Here is an 18,631-nt window from a genome sequence, read left to right on the forward strand (position 1 = left end):
CCTCCGTTACATTTTTCATCCATTGATTTGTTACGTGCTGACGTGACTACCACATATATGCCACGTGGCTGCCAAGGTTGGGGTGGGTTTCTACATTTTCAAGTTTTTTTTTTTTTAATTCATGTTTTAAAAAAAAAAAAATTAAAAAATTATTTTTTTTTGTCACGTGGCAGACATTTGGCAGTCACGTGACATATATATGGCAGCCACGTCAGCATTTAACAGATCAATGGATGGAAAATGTAACAGAGATATTATTTTGAAATAAAATAGTACTTAAGGTATGAAAGTGAAATGTTTTGAAGATGTTATAAGGAATTGAAATAGATCCCAAACATAAGGTATGAAAATATAATTTACCCTTTTATTTTGATATGGATTACTATTTGGATCTTATTATGTGTTTCCAAGTGGGGCCCATTGCTTTTGGGTTTGTCCCCCCAACCCAATCTCTCCCTTTCACCTCTCCCAGTTTTTTCTCTCTCTCGCAATCACTCAGTCTCTCTCATTTACATTCATTTATAATTAAAAAATTAAATATGTGCATATTAATAAAATTAGAATTTAATGTGGAAAGATTAAATAAAAATACATATTAAATAACAAAAATTGAATGCAAATTTTGATAAAAGTACACTTCAAGGGATTAAATTGAATATATAATCTAATTGTTTTAAATTTTAATCTTTTGCAAGGACTAATGTTTAAAACCCCCTTATAATAATTCCAAATGCGATTATTTTCTTAGCAACATTTTCTTTTTGTCCTTTCCAACTTCGAAACTTTTCTCTTGTACTTAATTTGAGTCTGTTTGGCTGCTGAGAAAGTGTCGGCAGAGACTACGAGTACTGAAGTTTCTGTTTTCTCTCGTTTTCTCAGCAGCCTCTTTCGTTTTGTCCTTTTAAATTCCGGAACTTTTCTGTTTTGCTTAATTTGTTTTGGTGTTCTTTATTTGTGTGGGCAGAGCAGCATTGAATTTTCCGAAGATCGAGGTCCGATTTTTTGGTGCTAAAATATCTTTGACAAAGATTTTAGGGTTGGACATATGTGCTGATACATTGGTAGGAGATGAAATGCTCAAGGGTATCTCAGGGAGGCAAAAGAAGCGGCTAACTACAGGTGCATATTAGTTTGTTTTTAATTTTTTATGTGGGAGGGAGTTCTTGTGCACCAGTAAGGTAAAGCTGTTTCTAATAACTCCACTATGATTTCCAGGTGAATTATTAGTAGTCCGGCAAGAGTTCTGTTCATGGATGAACTATCAACCGGTCTTGACAGTTCAACTACTTATCAAATCATCAAATATCTAAGGCATTCAACTCGAGCACTTGATGCAACCACTGTCATATCTTTGCTTCAACCTGATCCAGAGACCTACGAGTTGTTTGACGATGTTATACTTTTGTGTGAGGGCCAGATTGTGTATCAGGGACCCGATGAAACTGCTCTGGATTTCTTTTCCTTTATGCGATTTAGATGTCCGCTGAGAAAGAATGTGACAGACTTGTTGCAAGAAGTTATATATAGAGACCTATATGCGATTTAACTGGTAACTTCTATTAATGAAGCGAAATGCATTTATCTATGTTTTCAAGATCATTCAGGTAACAGTTCACTTCTGAGTTAGCTTGTAGATTAGCTTAATATCTTTTTATTCTTTCTTATCCCAATCATCTGTAAGATGAAATTGTTACGTTGCACCATAATGAGTGTTTTTTAGGGCTTCTTTTTGCTATCTGGTGCTGATTTCCCAAGTATATATGTTGTGTCTTCCAGCTTCTTTTTGTTGCTATGGTCACAATGAGTGTTTTTTTCCGGTCAACATTGGACCACAATACAATTGATGATGGAGGTTTATATCTCGACGCACTACATTTTTTTATGGTTATTACTCTTTTCAATGGCTTCATGGAGGTGTCAATGTTGGTGGCCAAGCTTCCGGTACTTTACAAGCATGGGGACTTGCACTTCTACCCTAGCTGGGTCTATAGCATTCCGTCCTGGGCCTTAAGTGTTCCAAATTCATTCATAGAGTCTGGTTTCTGGGTGGCAATCACGTACTATGTCATTGGATTTGATCATTCATTTACCAGGCTTCGATAAGTCATTGAACTCCATGACATGGATTCATCTGGAAGAGTGCGCCAATCTCACAGCTGATTTTAGGAAGAACATCCTACAGGTATCTCTACCCTTCTCTCTCTCTCTCTGTCATTGCCTTCCTATCGTGCGCATACATGCATATATATGACACTTGTACCGTATATGTAGGGATGGACTTCTTGCAGATCCGGTGGCATTTTCCTCCCTGGGAATTATGTTCCTGATTGGTTTGAGCTTGTCAACAAGGGCACTAAAGTCCGTTTTGATATTCCCCCTAGTGTTGATCGTAATTTCAATTGAAAAAAAAACATGAAATCATCAAATATAGCATAGATATCTTTGTAGGATTTCAATTGAAAAAAAGAAGAAGAGAGAGAGATCTTTGTTGGGGTAACAAACTAGTTTCATCACTAAGTTCTACGGAAGTATTAGTTTCCGTTGTTTTCCACAATCTAGCTCAATTTCATACGACTTTGAATACTAAACTGAACATATTCAAAATCCAAAAAGTGATCATTCAAAGAAATCTCTAACTTATTTAAATGTAAAACACAAGCTGAGCATTGAGCAAGCATCAAGAAGCAGATGGTACCTTGGTTCCAGGAACGACGTCGTCAGAGATTGCCGGGACATGAGAGTACTCCACAGCTGCTACCTCACTGTGGCCATCTGTGAGCCCAAGTTTCAAAAGCCGCCGACGATTCGAATTCCTCGCAAAATCCTCCATGCTGCTTTTAGTAACGTCCTTACCCAAGCTATTTGATAAATAATAAAAAATAAAAATAAAAAACACAAACGAAAGACCACATTTTTCTCTCTTTATCTATTTTCTCAGCAACCAAACAGAAAACAAGAAAAATTAACCACCGTTGGTGAGCTCCGGATTTGAGAGGACTTTCGGAGCGTATGCGGGTAAGGCATGTACCTGGCGGAGATGGAATTGAGGTCCATGTTGGTGAGCTTCGCTTCCACTGAAATCACCACCGTACGCGTGTGTCGGACAAGGCGGAGTGGATCAGGATCATCCACTTCACTTGTTCGGTGTCGCCGAAGCACCACCCTCTGGTTCTTAGGTTTCGATTGCGGCGCCGGAACTCCCCTCCATTTTTTTAGCGCCAGTTTGCCGCGTTATATGATTTGGGGTTTTTCTAATTTTGCAACGGAAAACGGCAAATGTACGGTACAGTCCCAAATAGGTCATGAAACGGCATCGTCGCGGTTGGTTCCCCTTTTTGTGAGAATGAGGGCCAATGGCCCAAAATTAAGGCGAACAATGTCACGAAAAACCGACAAGGACAGGTCCATGTGTAGCCTTAAAGGTCAATTACGTTGGGTGGGCCGAAAGCATGGAGTGACCTATTACGGCCGAATGGCTATTGGATGATGTAGTCCGACGTGACACTTTACTTAGTACACAGGTGAGCGGAAAAATCGTCCGAACTGTTCAAACTAAACCATTTTAAGGGGTTTGTCATTTAAGATTATGATCTAATGATATTTTTTTTTTATTTATAAATGAGAGATTTTAAATTTGAATCTCATGAGTGACGACTTCGATACAAATTTATACCCCCACCCCCAGTGTAAATATATCTTGTATAAAAACCAATCCAAGCAGCTTGGTTTGACTTTTATAATGAAAAGATGCAATTTTAAATTGAACTAATTATAATTAGCTTTGGCTTGGTTGGCATATCTGGAAACTGCTAAAACCAAAACTAATTTGAACGATGATGCTACATTGATTGGTGTATTGTTTAAGACTTGGAGCGAATCGAAGTGAACTACGCTTATCTCTACAAAATGAAGTTCACTTGTCACATCAATTATTATTGATAATTGATATATTAATTCATAGTCTAAAATTCTAATTTGTTTAGGGTAATGATTTTCACACTTTTCATGTTGTTTATGCCTACTAGTTCTCCTTTATTTTGTTCAATATAAAAGAATATAACAAACTCAAGTGCATGTGGACAACAAGAGATTACAAAAATTCTTCTTCGTTCTCATTCTTTTGTCATTTATAACTGGTGCATTACTCTGTTTATGTGTACAATCGCGTCATAAAATTCTGGTTCAATCTATAAAGGGTATATACTGTTGACATTTGTTTACTATGTATATAAACAATTTTGTATATGGTTTTCTAATTCTTATGGTTGATCGTGAATTTGTTCATAGTTGCTCACCAATGTGAACTACTCTCCACCAACAAGTATATAACAAGAGAAGGAAGTTCTTGATGCAATAGTTGCTCACAGGTCATCTCGATTCGAGTGAAAACATGCGTGTGTGCCATGCATATCTCACCTACAAACGATATTATTCGCGTACAATAACAATAAATATTGGATTAATCTCATACATCAAGTATTTTTTCATCCTAGTCTGGTACCTAAAGTTATTATTCTTGAACACTTTTATACATCCGTTAAAAACCGTCAGAACTTCCGTTAACTAATCACATGACGTCCACATAAATAATAACTGAGACTACGTGTCAATATGGGCCATAAATAATTTTAAATTTTTGACATATGGTTTTGTACGTGTGATCACGTTGTTCTAAAACATGTTCAATTATGTAAATGCCTTAGCAGTCTGGTCAATTTTATTGAAACTTCAAACAATATTTTTGTCAAGGTGTGCACATCGAAAACACATAGCCACAAATTCCACTAATTCTTGGGTGGATTAGAAGGACCAAATTAGAAATGAGGATATTCAATATAAAGTAGAAGTGGTAGTAATTGAACATAAGACGAGAAAAAATCAATTAAAATGGATGGACATGTGAACCAAGGATCTACAAATGCTCTTGTTAGAAACAGTAATTTTGAAACGTAAGGTCAGGGTAAAAGGGGTAAAGGAAAACCTCATAATACTTGGAAACAGACTTAAGAAAATACATGAAGTACATGGAGATGATGGAAGACTTGGCATAAAGCCAAGCACAGTAACGTTCCAGAAGACATACAACCGATCTCACTTAGTGGGATAAGGTTTTGTTACTGTTGTATATGTTGGATTGGAAGGAATTATTGAGTTTTTGCAACTATATATCAACCAGCAGTTGTGGCGTTACATATTTCAATGATGGGCCTTAGGCATTAAGTTTTTCCATTAACATCCCAACGCCATTGCCAATTATATATGAACTAGCACGCTACGCTAGTCTACTTTTTCAGCGGATGAGATAGGCCTTGGGCATTAAAAGGGATTGTATTTTCTGCCCGCACTTATTTTTACATTTCACACACTTTGTTAATTTTTTATAATTGATCTTTTTTAACTCATTTGATTTGACTGCTTAAAATAAAAAAAAAAACTTGTGAAAAGTAAAAATAAGTGTGAGAAAAAAATCATGTTAACGATGAAGTGACAAAAATCCATGGAAGACAAATATCTCTCGCGTATGGACGTCCTTTCATGCGAAGCAACTATGAAATACAAGGACCCCGCTTTCCTGCCCTCCCAATTCCCATACACCCTAATCCCTTTCTATTTTGTGCGGGAAATGGATCATCTCTTGAGTAGGAGATCAGGATCCTCCTAACTCACTAACATGGGCCGTTGGATTTTGATCCAACGGCTACAATTATTATAACTTTTAGAGGGATCCCTTGTTTGTAGCCGTTGGATCAAAATCTAACGATCTGTGTTAGTGGGTCAAGAGGATCTTGATCTCTTGCTCAGGAGAGGATCCAATTCATTTTGTGCAATCACGGGTAAGCCACATCAACATTTTATATTGATTTTTTTTTTATAGAGATAATAAGACAAAAGGCAATAGTGATATAAAATATTGACGTGGTTTAACCGTGACCGTATAAATATGAAAGGATAAGAATGTATGAAAACTGGGAGGGTAGAGAAGCCAGGTCTGAAATACAAAGATGTTGTTGCCACACAATTTGGGACGGACAATTTTATATCAACTTGACGGATTTGGATCCTCTCCTGATCCCCTCCTTGGGAATCCCGGGGATCAAGACATAAGGATCGTTCATCAAAGATCGTGCGGCCATAATTAAATACTTTTTACGCAAAACGAAATTGCTTTACTTTTAAAAATATAAAAAAACATTTAATTGTGACCACACGATCTTTGATGAACAGTCCTTGTACCTTGATCCTTGGGATCCCCAGGAAGGGGATCCGGAGAGGATCCAAATCCATCAAATGGACGTGGATGACTTTTTCTTTTGTTGACTGAATTATTTGGGTTTAGATATTTCAATATGTACCAGCACCCACCGCTGAAGCTGCCAATGATCTCGATCGTATTCATATATGAATCTTTTGTGAAACTTCAATCTTAGCGGTCAACGTCCTTCTCTTGCACTTTCTACTATCTCATCTTCTTAGTATAATATTTTATAATATTAATATAAAAATTATATAAAAAAGATGAAGTGATCGAGAGTTGATGAAAATTTCTATTTTGAAAAATATCTCTTTGACATTTCTTTTGTTTTTTTTTCCCCCCTTAAAAAAAGATAGCTCTGCAAGCTTTTCCACCGTCCAATTACGTGTCAGTAGGGTTACCGGACCTTTTGTGTCTCCCCGGGGCCTTTCCTGAAGGTGATTTTCTTTGTAGACTAGGATTCTCTCTCCTTCTTTGCTCATTCCCTTTCATCTTCTATTCTCATATTCTCTTATTTTATCTTTTTCTTGCTATAAAAAATTAATATAAAATATTACGTGGGTACCGTCATGGACTCATGGCAGCCCATCCCATGGAGCCTCCTCTTCATCCTCCTCCCAGTCAAAATTTCAGTTTTTAATGACATGTTTTGTTTATTTATTATGACTATTAGATTATTAAATTTGGCTGAATTTTAGTATAATTAATTTTAAAAGAGTGATTTTGAATGTAAAAGATTCAAATTATGCATACCAGATGAAAATAAATAAAAAAATTAGAGCGAAATTATTTTAATGAGAATATTACTGTCATTACAATTAATGGACGAGGAAATATAATGAGCTAGTTCTTATTTTTTCAAATGAGAATATTAATATCATTACAATTAATGGAAGAGGAAATACAATGAGCCAATTCTTATTGTCTCTGCAATTTCGTGCAACTCTCCGTTCCCGGGACTCGGTCATTTCCCAAGGTTTAGATTTGAAGGCAATATTATTATGGACTTTAGAGTTGGGTATTTATTTCGGTATTATCCTTGGTAGTAATTTTAAGGGTTGGCTGTTTGATGCGTTTACTCGTCAAGTGAACAACCTGAAGGTCCTTTTGAGATTATTGTTATAAATTATACAAAGAATACTGCTTTGCACACCTTGATAACATTTACCTAGGTACTACCAAAACCTTGTGGATGCGAAGGCGATTATCTTTGGCAAGGAAAGATATCAAACGCTTAGATGATCAATTTGCAATACGGGGGAAAAAAATTATCGGTGTGTGACTAGTTGATATTGCAGATGATTATTCTGTGAGAGTGAAGAAAGTAAGGGTTAATCTAATATGGGTGTTATGCCTATGAAGATTCAATAAAGTCTTTGGGTATGAATGAAAAATACAGATAGTGTTTGTCCTTTCGTGTTCCTTTCTTTCCTTTTCACACTCTCTTTCGCTGCACCTTCCGCCGGCCAGTGAAGAAAGATTATTATATATTAATTATTATTGACGACTTTGTGGACTGAAGAAATGTTGACTTGTCTTCGGAATTTAAGTACCATTCGTTCGGCAACACAAACACAACCATTGCTATTTTTTCAGTCTGTGATCTGAACCACTGCAGTGCCATAATGGTGGATACCATCATGACAGTCCACGAAGCCTGCTCTTCGTCCTCCTCCAAGTCGAAACTTTGGAAGTATGATGTGTTCTTGAGCTTCAGCGGCGAAGACACGCGCAATGGCTTCACGAGCCACCTCCACGTGGCATTGAAAGACAGAGGATACCAGGTCTTTATTGATGAGGACAATCTAAAAAGAGGGGAAGAAATAAGAGGGGAACTGTTTCGGGCAATCGAAGAGTCGAGGATCTCTATCATTGTCTTCTCAAAGATGTATGCGGATTCGAGTTGGTGTCTTGACGAGCTGGTGAAGATCATGGAGTGCAGAGACAAACTGGGGCGACATGTTTTGCCAATATTCTATCACGTTGATCCGTCGCATGTCAGGAAGCAGGACGGAGATTTAGCCGAAGCATTTCAGAAACACGAAAAAGACATCCTTGAAGAAAAAGATGACGAGAAACGTGAAGCTAAACGAAAAAGGGTAGAGCAGTGGAAAGGGGCTCTCACAAAAGCCGCAGATTTGTCTGGTCACCATCTTAAATCCACTCATAATAGGTAATCATTCAGCTGCTGTTCAAGATTTAAGTTGTATTACTCTAATTAACATGCTTAATTAATACACCTTAATCTCTCACGTTGATCCTTCGCATGTCAGGGAGAGGTGGAGAGATCCTCTTACCGAAGCTGCAAATTTGTCTGACCACAAAGCCATTGACAACGGGTAATCTTTCACCTGCGTTTCAAGATTTGAAACATTTTAGTGAATGACTTAATCTCTCAATTATATAACATGCTAAATTAACATTTTACATAATCCAAACATTGATTCACAGGCTTAATGAAAACACCTTAATCTCAGATATAAAACCTAAACCGTTATTGGACTTTAATTCATACACCTAACTTTTATTTATCAATGAACGACTTTCTTTCTTTTATTCAAGTCACTTACTAGCTAGTTGCTAGTTAGTATATATATACATACTTATATATATATATAGATACATACATACATACATATATATATATATATATATATAGGAAAAATTAGGTTTTCATCTCCCATTTTTATATTGCATTGATTGAAACCTTATTGTTTTTCTATTTTTCATCAAGGTCCTTTGACCTTGTCCACAACATCATTTTAGAATTTGAAAAATTACACGTTAACACTTTGCTAATTATTTATAGTTTTCAGTTAGGGAATTGTTGTTAGCATTCCAAAATTATCATTTAGCACTACAAACTTTCTATATTTAAAAAGAAAAATACACTTGTGAGGAGTGTCAAATGAGATTTTTAGAGTGCTAATAATAGTTCCTTCAGTTAAAGTATTAGCCCTTTTTATGTTGAAATTAATATTAATCGCTTTGTCTAGATTTTTAGTTGATAATTGAAATCTCATCCCTTCCTACATCTAAGTCAAATAAACAGCCATTTAAACTCCTCCATTCTTTTTCATTCCTCACGCACATCATCATGCTTGTTTGTCGGGTCCCTGAGATTTGCATAACACATCACCTTGGTCCCTGAGATTGTCCAACATCCATTATTTTGGTCCTTCCGTTAAAAACTCCATTAAGTGTCCTGGAGCTCTTGGCCGGTGGGCAATTTTCAAAGTTTCGTAACTCAATCGTTTCTTAACCAAATTCGACTCATAATATATCAAAATGAAGATACGAAAGTGTAGAATAAGAGTTGGAAGCCCAATGGTTGCCGGATATGGCCGGAAAATAGCTTAAAAGGTGACTGGACCGCAAGAAAATTGGAAAACTCGCCGAAAACTGGGTAAACTTTAAACGTTCATAACTTCTTCAATACTCAATGAAATAGAGTGATTCAAAAAGAAAATCATACTTCTCAATGAGAAGACTAAGAGAATGGTACCTTTTCTAAAGGCTAACTCGCTGTGATTTGGCCGGAAAACGACTCGAAAGTGGCTATCTTGGTCTCCAGTTAGCCAATTTCGAGTCATTTTCGACAAAATCACGATGAATTAGCCATTGAGAAATGTACCATTCTCTTCATCTCGTTGATAAGTATGATTTTTGTTTTTGAATCACTCGATTTCGTTGAGTATTGAAGAAGTTATGAACGTTTAAATTTTACCCAATTTCCTGCGAGTTTTCCAGTTTTCCCGTGGACCATTCACGTTTCAGGCTATTTTCCGGCCATCTCCGGCAACTATTGGGCTTCCAAATGGTATAGTCTTGTTCTACACTTTCCTATCTTCATTTTGATATATCATGGGTCGAATTTGGTTAAGAAACGATTGAGTTATGAAGTTTTGAAAATTGCCCAAACTTCTGGCCAAGAGCTCCGGAACACTTAACGGAGTTTTTAACGGAATAATCAAAATAATGGATAGTGGACATTCTCAGGAACCATTTCTATTGATTTTTAATCTCAGGGATCAAAGTGATGTGTTATGCAAATCACAATAACCATTTTGGCTAAAAAGCCCTATGTTTTATTGTAGACATTTTTTTTAAGTCTTATAATCTGTAAGATTTGTAGATCTTTGATTCCAATAAATTTTGGGAATTTTAAATTTCATAAGTTTTTAGATATGATCTTGGATTTAAATCCTTTAAATCCGTGAGATATGAATTACATTAATTTTTTGATTTAAATCCCTTAATGTTGTTAATTAGAGCCATTTTCAACAAGACAAAGTGTTTTAAATGTTGGACTCAATCAACAATTTTTAATTTAAAATAAAAACAAAACTGACATGGAAATATAATAAATACTAAAATGGTGAGGTGTACAAAGTCATAGACTTTGATCAAAAATTGAAAAACTATAAGGTTCCAATCTAACAATTGAGATGACCAAGGACCAAAACCAAAATGACCCATATATATATGAAGAAGAGAAAGAAAATTGTTTATGTACTGATATCTCCTACAGAGCCTCATTTAGTCCCACTAATGCTTACAAATTCAATTTTCAGGCGCGAAGCAGAGTTCATTAAAAAAATTGTTGACGAGAATATTTGGGAATGGCTCCCTAGAACAAACGAATTACATGTGGCCCAGCACCCAATTGGAATCAAATCTCGCATTCAAGGTATTATCAGTGATCTTTCAAGTGGTGGATCAAATGATGTTCTCATGGTTGGAATTTGGGGGATGGGTGGATTGGGTAAAACAACAGTTGCCAAAGCCATTTATAACCAAATTCATCGTAAGTTTGAATTCAAAAGTTTCCTTGCCGACATTAGCGACGCTACAAGTAAACATGGTCTGGTATATTTGCAAGAAAAACTTATTTCTGACATCTTGGAACAGAAGTTTGGAATAAGCAGTGTTGATGAAGGTATCGGTTTGATAAAACAACATCTCCAACATAGAAGGGTATTTGTCATCATAGACAATATAGATGACCTGAAACAACTGGATGCAATAGCCCGAAGTCACGATTGGTTTGGTCCAGGAAGTAGAATTATCATGACGACACGAAATGAACATTTACTGAAGCAAGTGGAAGTGAACAAGACGTATTCGCTTCGGGAAATGAACAAGGAAGAAGCTCTGGAGCTCTTTAGTTGGCATGCCTTTCAAAAAAGTTGCCCTAATGAAGAATATCTTGAAGACTCAAAAAATGTTGTTTCTTATTGTGGAGGTTTGCCACTAGCCCTTGAAGTTTTAGGTTCTTTTTTGTTTAAAAGACCCATTAAAGAGTGGAAAAGCCAATTGGAGAAATTGGAAAGAATTCCTGAAGGAGAAATAATAAAATCACTAAGAATAAGCTTTGAAGGGCTAGATGATCCAGAGAAGGCTACATTCCTTGACATATCTTGTTTCTTTATTGGAAAGGACAAGGACTATGTCGCCAAAATATTAGATGGATGTGGATTTTATGCAACATTAGGAATCAGTGTCCTTCGCGAACGATGTCTTGTAACTGTTGAATACAACCGTTTGAAAATGCATGATTTGATTCGAGAAATGGCCAGAGTAATCATTTCTGAAAAATCTCTTGATCACCCTGGAAAATGGAGTAGGTTGTGGAACCGTCAAGAGGTCATTGATGTATTGGCAAATAAATCTGTAAGTTTATTCCCAATAAATTTTGGATTTATGTATTCATACAAGAAAAGCATAGATATAACCCACACAAGTCAATTATACATTAAACAACATTCATGTGTAAATATATTCACCGTATGTGATTTTACGTAATGAATAATAATAATACATGTAAACATATGCAAATATACCGTTTCTTACCACTATAACTTTTTTTTTTTTTTTTTTATTGTTAACAGGGAACTGGAAAAATTGAAGGACTTGCTCTAAATTTCCTTGACGAAACTAAGACTGCTAGTTTCAGTACAAAAGGATTTGCCATAATGAAGAAACTGAGACTGCTTGCTCTACTTTTCCATAAAGAAACTAAGATTGCTAGTTTCAGTACAAAAGCATTTGCCAAAATGAAGAAACTGAGATTGCTTCAACTCAGCAATGTCGAGCTCAAGGGAGAATACAAACATCTTCCCAAGGAGTTAATATGGTTGTGTTGGGAAGGATGCCCCTTAAGGTCCATACCAGATTATTTTTTTAATCAACCAAGACTAGCTGTTCTAGAGATGCATCGTAGCAAACTGGTACAAGTCTGGAAGGGTTCCAAGGTACAATGAATTACACCTTATGATGTTCTGTTTCTATGTGTATTTTTTTTTTTTTTTTGTAACATCTTCATTTCGGATATTAATTTCAATTTTCTTTTGATTTTCTGCAACAGTCGCTACATAACTTGAAAACCCTTGATCTCAGCCATTCCAAAGCCTTACAGAAATCACCGGACTTTTCACAAGTTCCAAATCTTGAAGAGTTGATATTGGAACGGTGTTTTAGTTTGTCCGAGATTCACCCATCCATTGGTCATCTTAAAAGACTTTCTTTGGTGAACCTCAAGTTTTGTCACAATCTTATTTCTCTTCCAGGGGATTTCTACAAGTCTAAATCTGTTGAGACTCTTGTTCTTACTGGATGTTTAGTATTCAGAGAATTGCATGAGGATTTAGGGGAGATGACATCATTGAGAATACTTGAAGCAGAGTATACAGCCATAAGAGAAGTACCACCTTCCATAGTAGGATTGAAGAATCTCACTCGTTTATCTCTGAAGGATATTCAATCGCTACATTCGTTAAGAGAATTCGATCTCACACGCGGCGCATTAGATGATGCAATTAAGGATCTTGGCAGTCTAATTTATTTACAACATTTGCATCTTCAATGTATTATGTTTCATAGCTTACCAAACCTCAGTGGTCTTTCAAAGCTCGAAACATTGTGGTTAAATGGAAGCAGATATCTTCGTACAATCCCTGATCTACCAACAAATTTGAAAGTTTTGTTAGCCCATGATTGCCCTGCATTGGAAACAATGCCGGACTTTTCGGAAATGTCAAATATGAGAGAACTGGATGTAAGTGATTCACACAAACTCATTGAGGTTCCAGGCTTGGATAAATCATTAAACTCCATGGCGTGGATTGATATGAAAAGGTGCTCCAATCTCACAACTGATTTTAGGAAGAACATCCTACAGGTATCTCTATCTCTCCCCCTCTCATTGCCTTCCTATCGTGCGCATACATGTCTATATATATATGACACTTGTATTGTATATATAGGGATGGACTTCTTGCGGATTTGGTGGCATTGCTCTCCATAGGAATTATGTTCCTGATTGGTTTGAGTTTGTCAACGAGGGCACTAAAGTCAGTTTTGATATTCCTCCGACCGATGATCGTAATTTTGAAGGGATAACTCTATTCTGCTTGTTCCGCGTATGCAAATGGAAATTTTTCCCTAATCTTGCCATTACTATTATAAGTAATATCAAGCGTACTAAGTTGCAGGCCTACAAATCCAGTGGAGGTTATGGGGATGAGAATTATGAAGATGAGTATCTTTGGCAGGGACAACTCTCGAACAATGAGCTCAATTTGCAAAGCGGGGATAAAGTTGATATACTTTTTGAAGGTTGGTTCAGTTGGGAATATGTTAAGATGAGGAGAATAGGGGTTAATCTAGTATGGGACAAACTTATGAAGGAAAATATGCATGGTTTTTTTTCGGTACACAGATAATATACATGATTTGGACGACACTAGAGCCTTTTTTCACTGAGATTCGGATGAGGAACGACCAAGTCATGATGATGAGGGAGGACCAAGCCATGATTTGGATGAACCTAGATATGTTTTTGACTCACAACCAGCTCAGTTCTATGATGAGGGAGGACGAAGCCATAACGCATCTGATAAACTCATTTGTGCAAAATGAAGGTGAAAGCATCACAGTCAATTCGTCAAACAACTCACCACTTTTCGCTTTCCTAGTTCGATAATGGAGGCGAGTCCATATTTCATGCTTTTTTTTTTTTTTTTTTTTTTTTTTTTTTTGGCAGATTCCTATGATTTTTTCAATTAATTGTTTTGAATTTTGAATTATTGCATCAAGTAACATTTCAAAATTACAACAATCAATATAAGACATTCGCCCAAATATATGACAAATACTACTCAAATTCGCACAAATACTTGCCCTGCTTTCGCCACATTTTCAAGGAATTTACTTTTGGACATGGATCCTCTCCGAATCTAGTGATCCTAATCCACCAAGTCCAATCATCCGAACCACTGAAATTTAATCCAACGGTTAAAGGTATTATAACTTTTAAAGCGAATTCTTGTTTGTAACCATTTGATCAAATTTTAATAGCCCGAATGATTGGATTTGGTGGATTAGAACCACTAGATCCGGAGAGGATCCATGTCCTTTACTTTTAAGGTTAGAAGGAAAATCAATGATAGCCTCAAGATGCCAGTCAATATATAGTTTCTACGACCTTTTCATTAACCTTGACTTGCCCTGACATTTTAACAGAAGATTGACTCTACATTTACTAAAAGATTTATTACCTTTTCTAACACCTTTGCAGTCGATGAACTCGTATGCCCAATAAAAAAATTGTCTTCTGTTGGATTCTCCAAAACTTTAGAAGGAAGTTGTTTGTAAGATTGTAGAGCTGTTCCTGTTAAGACAAAAAATCTCATCTGCAAGACTCAGAATCGATGGAATTCTCAATAGAATATCTAAAAAATTTCTCCACTTCCCTTCCACTCTGACTGATGAGTTCATAAGCTTCTTCTCCGGTTTTAGTTTTTACTAGCGATGCTGCCCGCAGGATGCTACGGCTTTTAAAACCATATAAAACATGCCAAAAGTTCTAAGTATATATACGATATGCAATATTTACATACATGTGATTCATGTCTTCTTAACCAGTAACAGAACAAACTGAAAAAATGAAAAGCAAAAATATGAATTGTACATGAAATTGTGTTCAATCCAAAATTTACACTTCAGAAGGATAAACATACATGCGCTCTGCAATTTCATTTCTCAGTTCTACTACTGCCACTTATTCTAAAAATGGTCCACTTCAACTGTTACCCACTTTATGAGTGCTAATTACATCCCTGACCTGAAAATCAATTGCACACTGACATGATAATCATCCAAATCAAATTGATTTTGGAGCTGCCGTGCAATTTCCTTCTCACGACTACTACCTGTACAGGCAGTAGTCGGAAGCGGAGTCGGAAGCGGCGCCGGAACTCCCTCCATTTTTCAGCGCCTGTTTGCCGCGGCTTTGATTTTGGGGGTTATCTGATTTATTTATTTTCCTGCAACAGAAAACGGCAAATATATGGTACAGTCCCAAATAGTTCATGAAACGGCATCGTCCGGGGTATTGGTTTGCCTTTTGCGAGAATGAGAGCCCGTGGCCCAAAATTAAAGCCTAAAATGTAATGGACCACCGACAAGGGCAGGCCCATCTGTAGCCTTAAAGGTGATATGTTGTATGCGCCGAAAGCATGGATTATTACGGCCGAATGGCTATAGCATGAGAGGTCTGAAACTTAATTTTCATGAATGGTAGGTTTGATATAACTTTATACTTCTGCTTCTAGTGCAAATATATTGTTGTATAAAAAACCAATCCAAGTAGTTTGGTTTGGCTTTTAGAATGAAAACGTAAAACTTTAGGTTGAACTAAATTAAATTATAATTAGCTTGGTTTGGTTCAATTCGAATTGACGTATTAAAAAACTATTAAACCAAAACCAATCTTAACGATGTTGCTACACTGATTGGGGTATTGTTTAAGACTTGAAACGAATCAAATTGAACCACCCTTATCTCTACAAAGTGAACTCCACTTGTTACATCACTTATTATTGATAATTGACATTTAAATTTACAATCTAAAATTGTAATTCATGTAGAGTATCATCTTCACATTCATATTGTTTATATAAACTAGTTCTCCTTTATTTTGTTTAATATAAAAGAATATAACAAACTTAAAAAGTGCATGTGCATTAATTACTCCGTCTTTGTGTACAATTGTGTCATAAAATTCCAGTTCAACTTATAAACTGTATATAATGTGGATTAGTTGTGGAACCCACTTCACATTTAATTTCAACTATCTGAACCGTTTATTTTGTAAGTCTTGATTCATAGATCATTCTTACAAAAATTCAATTCAATATGAAATCATTTAACTATTTAATAATTACGATAAAATTTTATTGTTTCTTATAGAACAAAGTGTTCATTAATTTCTTTGAACCCATTTAGATATTTGAAGTATATCCAATTTGGCTATTTTTTGCAATGATGGTCTATGAGGTACAACTTGAAAAATAAACGGTTCGGATCATTGAAGTTCGTTGTAGTATGGACGTTACAACTAATTCCTATTTAAAAAAATAAAAGAAAAAATAAAAATAAGAATTCCTTCGCTTAAAGGCCTAATACACACACACACACATCATTGTACATGGTTTTCTAATTCTTATGATTGATCGTGAATATTGTTAATAGTCGCTTACCATTCACCAATGTGAACTACTCTCCACCAACTAATACATAACGAGAGAAGTAAGTTCTTGATGTAATATTGCCCGTTAAGATTGAAGAGAGGTGAGAAAGTTTGGTTTTCTTGGTGTAATAATTAAACAACTCACAGAGTCACTAGTCTATGCGCCATGCACATCTCAACCATGCATATTTCAAACTTCAGACGTATGGTTTGATGTATGATCACGTTGTTCCATAAAACATGCTCAATTATGTAAATGCCTTGGCATCTTGGTCAATTTTATTGAAACTTTAAACAATATTTTCGTCAAGGTGTGCACATCAAAAACATATAGCAATAAATTCCACCACTTATTTGGTAGATTAGAAGGATATATGAGATAAAGTGAGAATACTTGCAATTGAAGATAGATGAAAGAAAATCAATTAAAATGGTTAGACATGTGAACCAAAAGACCTACAAATTTTTATGTTAGAAAATGCACTTTTGACACAGAGGTTTAGGGTAATAGGGGTAAATGATGACTTGACGTAAAACCGAGCACAATGATGTTCCGAGATTCACACAATCGACCTGCTTAATGAAACAAGGTTTTATTGTTATATTTGAAGGATTGGAAGGAATTATTGAGTTTTTGCAACTACGTATAAAACAGCAGTGGTGGTGTTACATATTTTCAATGCTGGGCCTTGGGCATTTAGTTTTCCCATTAATATCCCAACGCCATTGCCAACTAGTAAAGGGCAAAGGAACAGTAACAATATGCAGTTGGCAGGGAAATGTTGTCCAATTTCGTCCGTAACGGGGGCAGAATTTGAATCCTACTTGTCTTTTTGGCTTTTTGATCACCGAATTCTTACCATAGATTTCTTTTTTACTAAATCATGTATCATTAATAGGAATGAGCACGTTCATCAACGTTTAAGTAATAAACTAGTTACCAATTTTCATGTCCTTTAGTTTCTAAAAATTTATCTACAAATTTAGTCTCCTTGGCATTACCCTTTATTATATACATGGAGTGTTGGAGATAACTTCCTAGCTTGATTGTAAAAGTTATGACATTTTCTCTCTACGTTATATATTTTACTTTTTTGGGGGCTCGAAAGACTTACAAAGATATTTCAGCCTTCTCTTGACCATTATTGTGTGATTCATCAGCGCCAGGGATCAAACCCAAAACGTGCTATGTAGAATATGAGTCTGTAATTCGTCTCCTACCATTGAATCATTCCGAGGTGGTTCTAGCTTTTGGTTTGATAGGTCAAATATTTTCTGACCATCAATGGCAGAAATTGCAATATTTTTGGTGCATGAAAACGACTAGGGTTTGAAAATCCACAATTTTCATGCAATATACAGAAGACAATTTAACAGAAGCTATTCTGATGAAAATGTCATTTTCAGTGGGGTTAAGAACTGCCATGCCATATTGATGAAATGAAGTTCTCATGCTACCAAAAAATATACAAATTAAGAAATTGCATTTACCCTCCATTTATCATATTAACCATATGATCATATACATTTCGGACCTGAAACACACAAAAGTTTATATGTTCTGTCGTTCACGTACGGAATTGCAGGTGATGGTTTAGACTGTTCTTATCTTACAATGCGTTAACAATTAGGATTGTAGGCGATTAACCAAAGCATTCCTAACCAATAATGCATCAACGATCAAGAATTTTGGAATATCAGTGCAGCCATGACCCACAGTGCATCAATTGTTAGAAATTTTGGATATCAACGATGAGGAATTGTAGATGATAATCATCAAATATCTTACCTAGTATCCATCGACAGTAAGCGACTGACATGATTAGCTATGATTTATTATGAATCAA

General features: G+C 35.8%; 1 protein-coding gene and 2 long non-coding RNA genes across 3 annotated transcripts; 1 reads left to right on the forward strand and 2 right to left on the reverse strand.

Moving 5' to 3' along the window:
- Nucleotides 1-2,418: 2,418 nt before the first annotated feature.
- On the reverse strand, nucleotides 2,419-3,277 carry LOC148698845 (uncharacterized). Its single transcript, XR_015960100.1, has 2 exons — nucleotides 3,029-3,277; nucleotides 2,419-2,858 (listed from the first exon to the last, which is right to left on the reverse strand). It is a non-coding gene; the product is annotated as an uncharacterized LOC148698845 (long non-coding RNA).
- A 4,556-nt stretch (nucleotides 3,278-7,833) lies between these two features.
- LOC137748952 (disease resistance protein RUN1) lies at nucleotides 7,834-14,427 on the forward strand. The gene is made up of 6 exons (XM_088690018.1): nucleotides 7,834-8,426; nucleotides 8,527-8,592; nucleotides 10,828-11,926; nucleotides 12,145-12,507; nucleotides 12,621-13,433; nucleotides 13,519-14,427. Exons 1-6 carry the CDS (start codon nucleotides 7,879-7,881, stop codon nucleotides 13,975-13,977), a joined length of 3,348 nt encoding a protein of 1,115 aa, XP_088546144.1. The 5' UTR covers nucleotides 7,834-7,878; the 3' UTR covers nucleotides 13,978-14,427.
- LOC137748953 (uncharacterized) lies at nucleotides 8,408-15,829 on the reverse strand. The gene is made up of 2 exons (XR_015960099.1): nucleotides 14,812-15,829; nucleotides 8,408-8,604 (listed from the first exon to the last, which is right to left on the reverse strand). It is a non-coding gene; the product is annotated as an uncharacterized LOC137748953 (long non-coding RNA).
- Nucleotides 15,830-18,631: the final 2,802 nt, after the last annotated feature.

This window comes from Pyrus communis, chromosome 2, assembly GCF_041283825.1.
Source record: "Pyrus communis isolate YQ-2024b chromosome 2, ASM4128382v1, whole genome shotgun sequence".
Taxonomy (NCBI): domain Eukaryota; kingdom Viridiplantae; phylum Streptophyta; class Magnoliopsida; order Rosales; family Rosaceae; genus Pyrus; species Pyrus communis.